This window comes from Dipodomys merriami, unplaced genomic scaffold (assembly GCF_024711535.1).
Source record: "Dipodomys merriami isolate MVZ:Mamm:240054 unplaced genomic scaffold, mDipMer1.0.p SCAF_9, whole genome shotgun sequence".
Classification (NCBI taxonomy): domain Eukaryota; kingdom Metazoa; phylum Chordata; class Mammalia; order Rodentia; family Heteromyidae; genus Dipodomys; species Dipodomys merriami.
The window spans coordinates 26,520,008-26,533,376 of NW_027206512.1; the positions used below are offsets into that span (position 1 = coordinate 26,520,008).

General features: G+C 36.5%; 1 protein-coding gene across 1 annotated transcript in view; it reads left to right on the forward strand.

The window, feature by feature from the left end:
* The window catches only part of LOC138821040 (transmembrane protease serine 11C-like), a 43,639-nt gene extending 31,024 nt beyond the window's left edge, over positions 1-12,615 (forward strand). The window contains exons 6-10 of the mRNA XM_070013117.1: positions 372-410; positions 4,021-4,192; positions 5,464-5,723; positions 7,741-7,883; positions 12,454-12,615. Coding sequence (XP_069869218.1) covers positions 372-410; positions 4,021-4,192; positions 5,464-5,723; positions 7,741-7,883; positions 12,454-12,615 — 776 coding nt within the window. The remainder of the gene's footprint in view (positions 1-371; positions 411-4,020; positions 4,193-5,463; positions 5,724-7,740; positions 7,884-12,453) is intronic.
* Positions 12,616-13,369: the final 754 nt, after the last annotated feature.

The following is a 13,369-nucleotide window of genomic DNA, read 5'->3' on the forward strand; positions in this document are numbered from 1 at the left end:
ACACACACACACACACACACACACAATATAACAATTTAAGTGCTTTTGTCCTATTACTAGCATTATTTGTTAAGGTACAACCTTGTGTACTGTCAATATTTCTCGTATATTTCAGTTACTTTTGACAATCACGCTTCTTTTTCAAATAACTGACAATTAGAAACTTGAGTCATCTAAGAAATAAATAGAAGAATGAATTCAAGGATTTTATTACTTTCTGCACTAACTTATGAATGTACAAATGTATACCCAAGATAAAATAAAAACATTCTGTCTATAAAACATTTGTAAAAATGAAATAATTATTGTCAATATTAATGTAACCTATTTATAAAATGTAACTTTTAATTTTCCTCTCCCTTGTCTTTTAGACATTGCGATGCCAATAGCAGAAAATCTTCTCCATACATGTAAGTTCACCAACAAAGAACTCTATTTTCCTTGAATACCAAAAAAGACTTCCCCTTGGCACTCTGTGTGATATTCATAAAGGCTATTTTGAAAAACTTGTATGATGCTTACCTCAATGGACCTTAACTTCTCTGATATCCTGAATTTAAAATATGGAACTCATTACCATATACTATGATGGCAGAGAAGACCTAAAGGCAGGAAGGGCTAGCACAGAACTTAAAAAGTATGATTCAGGTGTGTGAGATCTATCACACACTAAATGAATAAATTTACATAACTATATTTAACTTCCCAAAGCCTCACTTCAAATTGCTGTGAAGGTAGGGCACACAGTAAGCACATAGTTGGTACCAGTCATTTATATTTTCTACTTTACTTATGAATAATATGGGCCTACCAACTGAGTGGAATTCTAATCCTAGCAGAGATCTTGAAAAGAGTAGAGAAGAAAGCTATCCATTATGAAAAAAGGGTCTTCCTTTCTATGCAAGGCATTGTGCTGCCACTTTCCTACTACCTGTCCTGGAAATAGGATCCCCCAGATTACTGAGAATAGAGCCAGTGGTAAGGAGAGTGATTGTGACAACTGGATTCAATGGCTCTTCCAAAGACAGGAGACACTGACCTCACTCATTCTTACTCAACCTGGATCACAGCATAATTATGCTGAAGATACCTGGGCAAAACAAACACAAAGCTGTTTTACATTATTTTTCTCTCTCATAGATTTCAACTGAACCAATCCTCAAGCAATTTAATGGTATTTTAATGTGAATTATTCCAAAGAATATCTAATACTTGTAAAAACACAATAATTACAAATCTGGAAGGGTCATAGCAGATACTTAAAAACAGGCATAAGGTCAGGGATGAGAAAAAAAGTCATAGACTTGTATATTTACTCAGCCTGATTAGTGAACAATCCTTTATACCAAGAATTCAGAATGACTTGGCCTATGATTGATTCTGATAATATTTTAAGTGAAAAAAAAAACCCAAAAACAAGGGGCCTGGAGTGTGGTGACTGAGGCCTGATATCCTAGTTAACTTAGAGACTGAGCTCAGAGGAATTTTGTTTAAGGCCAGCTTGGGCATAAAAGTTTTCAAGACTAATAGCTGAGCTCAGTGGCACACACCTGCTAGCGGGAAGCACAATGGTGGTACATGCCTGTCAGCCCCAGTGACACAGGAAGCACAAGTAGGAGAAACATAATCCAGACTAGAGCATGAATAAAGTGAAACTATACCTTGAAAATAAGGGATTGGATAGTGGCTCCATTGGGAGATCATCTGCCTGGCAAGTTCAAAGCCTTAAATTCAATCCTTAATACCACCACAAAAAAGCAAGTTAGGCAAGAAAAAACAAAGTTAGAAAAATAGAGTTTCTGTATGGCACAATAAAGCACATGAAAATGGAGTGTAGATAAATAAGAAGGGCAGAAAGGCAATAAGAGTTCTATAGATCTGGTCAATGTTTCTGAAAAGTGTCAACAAGCAACCTTCATTATATTCTTTAAATTATTGAAATTTACCACATAATTTCTTTTGGTGTAAGTAAGCTATGGGGTGCTATATAGCATTTCCACAGATGTAACAACAAACTATCACAGAAGTGGTGACTACAAGCTTAACCAACACTACCATCATGAGTAAATGAGAACTTAGGAGTTAACCCAAGGGTAGAAATTAAGTGAGAATTCTGAGTAAGTGCTGAAACAGTGAAGTCAAGTTGCCTAGGGGAAATTTCTATACCATAGAGAAGCATCTTTGTTTTTATATTGCTCTGAAAGAAGTTGGGTAAAAGCCAACTTCCTATAGGAGTTGCCCAGGTAGGAGGGAGGATAGGGAGGAAACTTCTACGCTGTGGATTGTTTTATCCTTGGTAAGGGAGGGAAAAAAGAAAAGAAAGGGAGTTACATTCAATGAGTCATGGTAAGAGCTCTCATCAGTATTAGTTGCCACAAAGGCTGTAATTCAGCTTTAACATCCAGAGATTTGGGTGACTCGAAAATAATATAAAGTTAAAAACAATGTATAAACCTAGCCAGGCACCGGTGGCTCAAGCCTGTAATCCTAGCTACTCGGGAAGCTGAAATCCTCAGATTGCAGTTCAAAGCCAGCCTGGGCAGGAAACTCAGTGAGACTCTTAACCACCAGAAATTAACCACCAGAAAACTGGAAATGGCACTGTGGCTCAAGTGGTAGAATGCTAGCAGAAGAGCTGAAGTACAGTGCCCAGGCCCAGAGCTCAAACCACACAACCACCACTACCAACAACAACAACAAAAAATGTATAAGCCTAAGGCCCAATTTTAAGACTTTAGTGTGTATGACTTCTAATGCTTCTCCACCCTCAGGAAAGAATAGCACTAAGTGTATCTAAACATATGTAACTAACATTTCTGTGACATGTGATGCCACTGACTATCTAATTTTGCAACTTACTTATATATTCTCACTTTCTAATACAAGGTGCCTCATTCTTTGAACACTATTTAGTTGAGGCTAGATCATTTTGTTTCAGCAGCTCTCGTGAGTATTATATGATATTTAGCAGCATCCCTGAGCTTTCTTAATGGATAACAGTAGCCTCCTCCACATCTAAATTTGATAGTAAAAAAGTTTCCAACATTGCCAAGTATTTCCTGTAGAGATGATGTACAAAACTGTCTCTGTATGAGTCATGTGTAATATGTTCTCAGTAGTAGGTCCTGAAGACAGGGTTTCTGCTCTAGTTAAAAGGTACCATAAGAGACAAAGTAGGTGCTTTAAATAAAGCTAGATCAGTCAAGGTAATCAGAGGAAAAAGGAGAGAATCAAGTTGTATAGTTAGTGTGGACTTCAAAGTCCAGCACATTTCCTTTTTTGGCAGGGGAGGGGTCCGGCGTGGGGCCTGAACTCTGGGCCTGGGTGCTGTCCCTCAGCTCTTCACCTCAAGGCTACCATTCTACCAGTTGAGTCACAGCACCACTTCTGCCTTTTTTTTCCTGCTTATGTAATGCTGAGGAATTGAACCCAGGGCCTCATACATGCAAGGCAAGCACTCTACCACTGAGCCACCTTTCCAGCCCCAGCACATTTTCTGAGTCTAAACAGACATAAAACACACAATCCAGACTGATAGAATCACATAACTTCAGAAACCATTTGATTTGTGTCGTTTCTTTTATCCAGATATTGTGACTGAAGTGGACCCCATTTCTTTCTACACTGTTGACAGTTCTCATTCAGTTTTTTCAGTTCTCATTCAGTTCTCATTCACATTTTTTTTAAAAAACAACATTTCCCTGGGTAACTCAGTATCATACACAGTTACCATCTTTTGAAATCTAACCTACAATTCTCCTATCCCTTAAATTATTTTATAATAAGAACAGAGACATAGAGTATAGGTGAATGATAGGTTTAGAGTAAAATGTCAATATATTTTGAATGAACTCTCAGGAAATCTCATTTCATAATAAATCTATCCTAAGTTCTCTAAGACTATGAGATTTTCCTCAGTTCAGAATTTATAGGGTCACATACAGAATTATAGGGTGTCTGTTTACTATATTAATATGCACGCAAAGAAATATTCATACCAATTAACTCTATTTTGAACAGGTTGTGGACAGCGCACAATCACTCCTTCTGGCAATAAAATCGCAGGCGGGCAGAATGCAGAGGAAGGAGAATGGCCCTGGCAAGCTAGTCTTCAGCAAAATCATATCCACCGATGTGGAGCCACGCTCGTTAGCAACAGCTGGCTTGTCACTGCTGCTCATTGTTTCATAAAGTAAGCTGTCAAAGGCACACAGTGCTCAATCTAGTATCTGTTAGCAATAGGGCTATATAACTATGCTTCCAACTGCTGAATATCTTGTCACATACCACCTCAAAATTACTTACTGATTAATAAGCAAAGTAGGCCATATAGTCAGTCTAGAGCATGGTTTGTCAAGAGTGGTACTACAGGACCAGATAAGTAACTCTCTGTTGTGGAAAGCTGTGAAATATTTGACAGTATTCCTGCCCTCACTCACCATGAACCTTTCTCACTATCGACAGCCAAGTTTTCTTCAAATAAATGCCAAATGTGGGAGGACAAAAATGACCTAATTGAGAACTATTAGTTTAGAGTCATGTACTTGAATATTATCTAAAAACTTTAAATCTCAAATTAAACACGATCTTCTATGTCTTTCTCACATTATTACGGTCCATTTATTTATAAGTAACTGAATCCGTTTTGCATCCACCCACACATGTTCAGCCCTATTTAAAATGATGCTTTGTGATCACTAATCTCAACCTCTTCACACACACACACACACACACACACACACACACACACACACACACACAGAAGCTTCATTTTTTGAGACAAAGTCTTCTTTTCCCAGATGACCTTGAATTCTCTATGTATTCCAAACTATTCTGTTCTTGTCTCCTGAGTGCTAGGACCGCTGGCATATGCCACCATGTCTAGCTGAAGTGATAATGTTTTTAAAGGATTTATTTTCACACTCAACAATTGCTCCATTTTGCTTTACATACTTTTTAATAATTTATAATGGTTATCTTCATTAATTCCATTGTTTTTCTCTCTAAAATCTTACTTGACTACATCATATTAGTAGAAAGTTTGATTTTTCTTGCAGCACTATTTTTCAGTACTACATGTACAAATCTTTAAATAATAAATAATAAATTCCAAAGTATTTTCCTCATTCTTTTCAAAGATTAAAACAAATAAATAGGCTCTATCTTTGTCTGATTCTTAGTTAATCTATTTTATGTTTGTCATATGAATCTTACAAAAATCCCCTTTAGTATTCTCTGTTGAAACCAAGAAATAAAATATACTTTCCATCAGATATCTTTCTCAGCAGAGCTTATTTTGCTTGTTCATGATAACATTTTTATTATTTTCTGTTACACACAGCTTTATTATGAGTACTGACAAATGCTACAGGAATTCAAATATAACTATTTTTAAATGCTAAGAAATTAATTTCTATAACTCCAATATAGAGGATTTTTAATAAGCACATCTATTCTCTTTAGTGCCAATGATCCCAAAGAATGGAATGTTACTTTTGGGCTTCTTTTGAGTGATCAACGAACAAAAAGAGCTGTCAAGGATATTATAATTCATGAAAATTACCATTACCCTGCACACGATCATGACATTGCTGTTGTGCGTCTATCTTCACCAGTATTGTACACAAGTAATATTCGAAGAATATGTCTTCCTGAAACTAATCACACATTCCCACCCAATTCAGATGTGGTGGTCACTGGCTGGGGAACATTGAAATCTGATGGTGAGTTCTGAACCACCCTCCATTACAGAAAAATGGTTGTTTGTAACTTGAATTGCTGGGTATGGTGGGCCATGCCTGGAATCTTTGCTATTGGGAGGCTTAGATTTGAGGATTGCCATTAGAAGCCAGCCTGGGCAGAAAAGTCTTTGAACTCTTATCTCCAAAAGCTACATGAAGGCCAGAAGTGGAGCTGTGGCTCAAGCAGTAGAGCACTAGCTTTGAACAAAAAAGCTCTCGGCTAGTGCCAAGGCCATAATACAAGCTCCAGGGACTGGAATCAAAAGGAGGAGGAAGAGGAGGAGGAGGGGAAGGGGGAAGAGGGGAGGGGAAGGGGAGGAAGAAGAGGAGCAACAGAAGGAAGAAGAGGAAGGAGGAGGAGGGGGGAAGGGGGAAGAAGAGGGGAAGAGGGAGGAGGGGGGAGGAGGAAGGGGGGAGGAGGAGGAGGAGGAAGGGAGGGAGGAGGAGGAAGGGGGAGGAGGAGGAGGAAAGGGGGGGAGGAGGAAAGGGGAGGAGGAGGAGGAGGAGAAATTTTTTCTGATTTTCCTAATCATTTTAAAGAGAATAATGTATAATGGACTGAAAATCACCCTTGGGATCATTAATGCAGAAATTATAATTTCCAAGAGCTGTTAGCATAATTTTCCTAACAAGGGGAGTTTTTACAAATATTTGTTGATCCACTTCATTTGTCTGCTCATCCATATATAATAATCACAAAAATAATCACAAAATATAAGAAACATGTAAACTATAAATTAAAGCTTTATAAATAAGTAAATTATAAATTAAGCATTATAAATTATGCTTTAACCAAGGGGTGGGAATTTGGGAGAGTGAACCGTTTTGGCTTGCTTGTTTTGTTCTTTCTTTGTTCCTTTTTTCTTTCCTTCCTTCCTTTCTGTCTTTCTAGCTTGAGCTCAAAGTTTCAGAACTGGTACTCTACCAGTTGAGCCATGCCTCTAGTATGGCTTTTTGTTAGTTAAAGATGGAGTTTTATGGACTTTTCTTACCAGAGTAGGTAAGCTTATAGATGTGAACCCATGATGCAAGCTGGAAAAAGCATTTTTGATCAAACAAAACAAGAAACTCAATACTTAATTGAGTAAAGATTGTATATGAGTATGTGTGTATGTGTGGGCATCATAACCTTAATAATGCAATGGCTACTTAAGTTCATAAAATACTTTTTTTTGGTTGGTTGTGGGGCTTGAACTCTGGACCTGGGCGCTGTCCCTCAGCTCTTCAGCTCAAGGCTAGCACTCTACCGCTTGAGCCACAGAGCCACTTCCAGCTTTTTCTGTTTATGTGGTGCTGAGGAATCGAACCCAGGACCTCATGCATGCTAGGCAAGCACTCTACAACTGAGCCACCTTCCCAGACCCCTCAAAAAATACTTTTGAAAATATTTAAATTAATTCCAGGGTGAAGAATTACAGTAATAAATTTAGCTAACAACCATGAAACATGTTTCCATGTTATGAACTTTTTATTATTTTAAGGAGTACATTTAATAAATATAAAATTCTAAGCTAAGTTAAAGGCCCATTACATTTGGCTATAAGCATTAAGTATTTCTAAGTATGACACTGTTTAACAATAGCTTGGAGTATCCATTAGCACTGTATGCTTCTTTATTACAATGTAAGGAGAAAACATTAAGTTCACTTAAGAAACATGTTTTAACATTGACTTAGAAATTGAAAGTGCTTGGGCTGGGAAGGTGGCTCAGTGGTAGAGTGCTTGCCTTGCATGCATGAGGCCCTGGGTTCGATTCCTCAGTACCACATAAGCAGATAAAGCTGGAAGTGGGGCTGAGGCTCAAGTGATTGAGTGCTAGCCTTCAGCTGAAGAGCTGAGGGACAGTGCCCAGGCCCAGAGTTCAGGCCCTATGACTGACAAAAAAAGAAAAAAGAAAAAAAGAAATTGAAAGTGCTAAGTTCAGATATTAATGACCTATCTAGAAAAACTAAAATTGAATTTTAGTAAAAAAAATAATGTAATGTAATTTTTGTTTTAGGAAAAACTCCTAATATACTCCAAAAAGCATCAGTGAAGATTATAGATAATAAGACATGCAACAGTGGAAAAGTATATGGTGGAGTCATCACCCGTGGAATGTTGTGTGCCGGGTTCCTAAAAGGACGTGTAGATGCCTGCCAGGTAAATCTGCCTCATCTATATTCAATTTATATATTTTTGTTTTATGTTTACAATTAAGTGTTTTGTTTTTCTCAGATTTTTTAAAATATTGATTATGGTTGGTTTGGTCCCATCATCTAATTAAAACTATATCATCAATATAAATTTCATTAATGTTCTGACATTTTAAATCATGCTTCCTGTTATAAGAAGCTTTGGGTATTGGTAAGGCCCATTGTGTAAGCAATAGAGAGATGAAGTAGAATATAATGGTTTTTATCTTTCACTGAGAAACACATAGCTAATACTAATACCAAACCAAGCAACCATGGAACATTCACAATCTGGCTCCAGCATTCTAAGTATTTTCTTTATCTAACAAACTTTAGATGGCATCCCTATGTAACAGGCACTCTTTTAAGCTCTTTACAAATATTGATTTATCCTAGTAGTGACCATCTTCTGCAGCATGTGTTGATGGTTGCAAACCATCCTCAACATGCTACACTATGTGCTTGTAATTAGCAATTGCACTGGAGCTAACAAAATACAAGTACTGTGGCAGAATTGGTGGTAAATTAAAGAAGAAGCTTATTTTATTTGTTCATTGTTACATTTAATGACTATTTATTGACTTCTATGTGCCAGACCCTGGGTTATATGTTGGGAAGTTAAAATGAATAGTGCATGTTCTTGCAGTCTAGGAGCCAGCAGACATGGAAACAACTACTTACAGTACATACTTATCATCTCTAATTATATATTTCATTCCTTCCAATTGTCTTCTGTCTAAACCATTCTTTGATATTAGGAAGAGCTTAAATCCCCAATCCTCTCAGCTCATCATCCTCAGCCTCATAACTCCTTACCTTACACAGGTAGACACATGTGTTTTATTATTTTTAAATACTCTGTCTGTAGTACTCCCAATGACTTCATCTATCCTAAACATTTTAATGATATAGTTATTTATCAGCTTTATTTGATTTCTTATGTAAATTATTGAAAAAAGTTAGAAGAAATCTTGTTTACAAATGGCACAAATAGACATTTTTCCAAAGAAGACATACAATTGGAAAGCAGGTATACAATTAGAAAGCAGCTCTCAATATCATGCTCAGAGTAAAATATTAAAACCATAATGAAATATTATCTTACACCTGGTATGAAGGCTACTATCAAAAAGACGATGAAAAATATTTTCAGCAAGAGTGTGAAGAAATAGGAACTCTTGTATATCATTTTTGGAAATGTAGATTGTTATAGTCATTATAGAAAATGGCATGGAGGGTTTTTTTGAAACAATAAAAACAAAACTATTACATAACTCAGAAATTCCATTTCAAAGTATATATGCAAAGGGAATAAAATTAGTATCTCAAAGAGATATGTTTATTGTAGCACTACTCATCCTAGCCAAGGGATGGAAAAAATAAATGTGTCTTCCAACAGATCAATATCATACTTTTTTTTATTGTGAGAATACTGTACAGAAGAAGTTACAATTACATGGAAAGATAATGAGTACATTTCTTATCAAGCATTGTTGCCTCCTCTTTGTTTCCCCTTCCCATCCCTCCCCATACTTCTCTACTCCCCCCCTTCCCCCCCCCCCACGCTCTCCACCAAAGTTGTAAAGTTCGTTTTTCGACATAACAACTTGTACATCTCATTGTTGCAATGGGTCCACCTGTATCCCTAGTTAAACGATTTGGTTTTTTTTCCCTAGTTAAACGATTTGGTTTTTTTTCCCTTCCCCTCCACAAATTATACCAACATCAAATACACTGAAAGTATGGGTTATACTGTGGGGGAGGGACATACAAAGCAACATAGAAATCATCTATTTTTTTCTTTTTTTTTGGGGGGGGGGGGTCCGGTCGTGGGGCCTGAACTCTGGGCCTGGGTGCTGTCCCTCAGCTCTTCAGCTCAAGGCTAGCGCTCTACCACTTGAGCCACAGCTCCACTTCCGGCTTTTTTTTCTTTTTGCTTATGTGGTGCTGAGGAATCGAACCCAGGGCCTCAGGCATGCAAGGCAAGCGCCCTACCACTGAGCCACCTTCCCAGCCCTAGAAATCATCTTATAAATATGACAGAAACAATTGCATGAAAGGGAAAAAAACGATTTGAATACTTTTCTTGGGGTTTATTCCCCTAACATCAACTTATCTGACCTTTTCTGCTTGACTCAGACATATACTAGTTAAGTAAGTTTTTTATTGTGAAATACTGTACAGAGGGGTTACAATCAAATGATCAAGGTAATGAGTACATTTCTTATTAACCATTGTTGCCTCCTTTGTTTTTCCCCTACTATCCCTTCCCTCCCATCTCCACAACTACATCCCCCCCTAACTGAATTATAAAGTTTGTTTTTCAACATAGCATCTTGTACATCTCATTGTTGCAATGAACCCCATGATAAGGACACAAGTGGGTTTTTTTTCTTTCTTGCTATTGTTCCTAACATATTTATAAGGTACCATGTGATTTTTTTGTTGCTTTGTATGTCCTTCCCCCATGGTATAACCCCTGTTTTCACTGTATTTGATGTTGGTATAATTTGGAGAGCAGAAGGGAAAAAACAAATAGTTTAAATATCATATATTTTATATATCAGTTATGCATGATATACATATCACATATATAATGTATGTTACATTATATTTTATAAATTGCATTACAATATATAGAGAGAATTTTACATATAAAATAGGAATCTTGCCACTTGTGATACCATGGACAAATAGAGAAAACATTGTGCTAAGTGAAATAAGTCAGACAAAGAAATAGAATTACTGCAATTACTTCCCAATTGAATCTTTAAAAAATCAAAGCCATCAAAACAGAATACAATGATAGTTGTCAGTGGCTGAGAAATAGGAAAAAAATGGAAAAATATTCTTAAAACAGGAAAAACTTTACTACAAAATTAATGTTTAGGGAACCTATTATATAACATAGTAACTTAATAATAATGTGTTGTATGCTTGAAAATGCTATGAAAATGGACTGTATATATTCTCATACATAAATATGTGGAGTAATGAATAACAATTCTCTTGACTGGAGTAAATGTATGTTCTGAGATATATACAAATGAACAATGGAATATTTTGAAATATATATGTGTGTGCTCATTTTAAACATAAACAATGTTTATTTGTGAATACTTTCCTCATTTTTTAAAGCTGAACTGTATCGATCTAAGAAGAAAAATAGAAACAAATATGAGCTAATATTAAATGAGGGGGGCTAGGAAGATGGCTCAGTGGTAGAGCGCTTGCCTTGCATGCCTCTGAGGCCCTGGGTTCAATTCCTCAGCACCACATAAGCAGAAAAAAAAAAGCCGGAAGTGGCGCTGTGGCTCAAGTGGTAGAGCGCTAGCCTTGAGCTGAAAAGCTGAGGGACAGCGCCCAGGCCCAGAGTTCAGGCCCCACGACCGGACCTAAAAAAAAATATATATTAAATGAGTTCAGTTACAAGTGACAAGGCAAGGAAGGATGGGATTGCTGTTACCCTCTGCTTATTCTCAGAATCTGAAACTAGTACAATGGGCTGTGAGTGCTAAAAGTGGATTCTTTTGAGTTGTGAAATCACAAGAATTCTAAATGACTGACTAAAAAATGATAAAAGAAAGTAGCCAGACACACTAAAGACGTTGTTAGGTGATAATGTTATAATATGATTGTATTTCCCAGTGTATGATTGAGTCCAGGATGATAAGGAGCTAAACATATTATGGAGAGTATAGTGGTATGGGTAAATTAAGGAATGTATCCTACATAAAGTTGTGAAAGAAAGGAAAGGAATTTGCAAATTGGCATTCGTGGTGAAGTTGAAGAGTAGGTGCCTAGTAAACTAGAACAAGTAGAACATGAAGTCATCACGCTGAGTAATGGTATTTCACAAGTAGAGCAAGTAGGCAATGACAAGAAATGGTGACATGGAGTTATTGAATAAAAATGAGGCTGAAAAGAGTCAAGGAAGCAAAGAAATTGTGGGCTAAGATGTTAACTGTATCATCCCTATAGATGTGAAAAATATCCAGGATGCTGAGGATTAGAGCAAAGGAAAATCCAAACATTGAAAAGGTTCATCATTCTGGGAAATAGGTGTAAAGGTTAAAACTGTGTTGATGGGATATAGCCAAATTACACAATTCACAAAATTAGAGCTATGTTCATGAAAGAAGGATGAAAATAATGTAGTATTGGTGTTAGATGAATACAAACCTCCCTTTTCCACAACCCCTACCTGAAAATAGGGGTTTGGGAAAAGTGTTCCTCAGTATACTGATGATTATTTAAGCAATGTCTTCTTCAATGGCTCTGCTGAATGAAAATTTCAGTTGAAATTTTTCATGTCTGTTTTTCTTCATTATATTATTATATCTAAAAACATATACTTGCATCTTGGATTTAAGTTAATGTTCATAGGACACGAAGAAAGTTCTAGGTTAGTACCAATGAAGTATTAATGTATCTAGAGGTTTTTGTCTCCTTTTCTTCTCTGTATGTACTATAAAAGAATAATATCCAGTGTTTAGCTTTAAATTATAGTGATTGTACATTATTCTTTTTCCCTCTAGGGTGATTCTGGTGGACCACTGGTTAGTGCAGATTCTAAAGGCACCTGGTTCCTTGCTGGTATTGTAAGCTGGGGAGATGAGTGTGCTCTTCCAAACAAGCCTGGTGTCTACACTCGAGTGACATACTATAGAGACTGGATCATGTCCAAAACTGGTCTCTAGTATAGAAATCTTCTGCCAATTAAGGCTCAAAAGTTATATTCACATTTTATGTTATCATTCCCTGGCCATATTTAACTTACATATCACTTCTTATGCACATTTAATGTTGTAAATCAAAATACATGTAATTACTCTGATAATTTTCAGATTTAGAACTTTTGGGAAATCTCAAATAGATGTTAACAATAAGCTGTCTTTGAATATATAAAAAACGTCTGCGGACAAACTCATATATGCCACTGAATTCATATATTTTTCAGTTGTATAGTAAGTTGCAGAATTGCTCAGGAAATTTTATCTGCTTCTTTTCTTTCTGGCCCATGTGTCAGTGCTAATTTCTTCTCTACTTATGTCTTGTCTTCTTTGGTGAGAGAAAACAGCATGACAGACCCTGAGGTGCACTGAATAGAACGGGATGCTTGTTGCCTTGTCTCATTCTCTTCTGAATGTGAAAGTGAGGCAAGAAAATGATTCTCACATATACACACAATAAAAATGCATCCTCATATCCAAGGGTTTTGTTTCAATATATGGATTGAATGCAACATGCAAATAATGTCATCCTGTTTATATCCAAATTCCTTGAAGTTCTCAATAACACAAATTACTAATTCGAATAAATAATATGCAAATGTTGCTTCTACTTCTCATTTTTTTGACTTCTAGAGAAACAATCTGGTTGAGGTCAGAGATGTCTATAAATGTGTTGCTAGCCTGTATGCTGTCATTTATCTAAAATATTAGCTCATTGGGA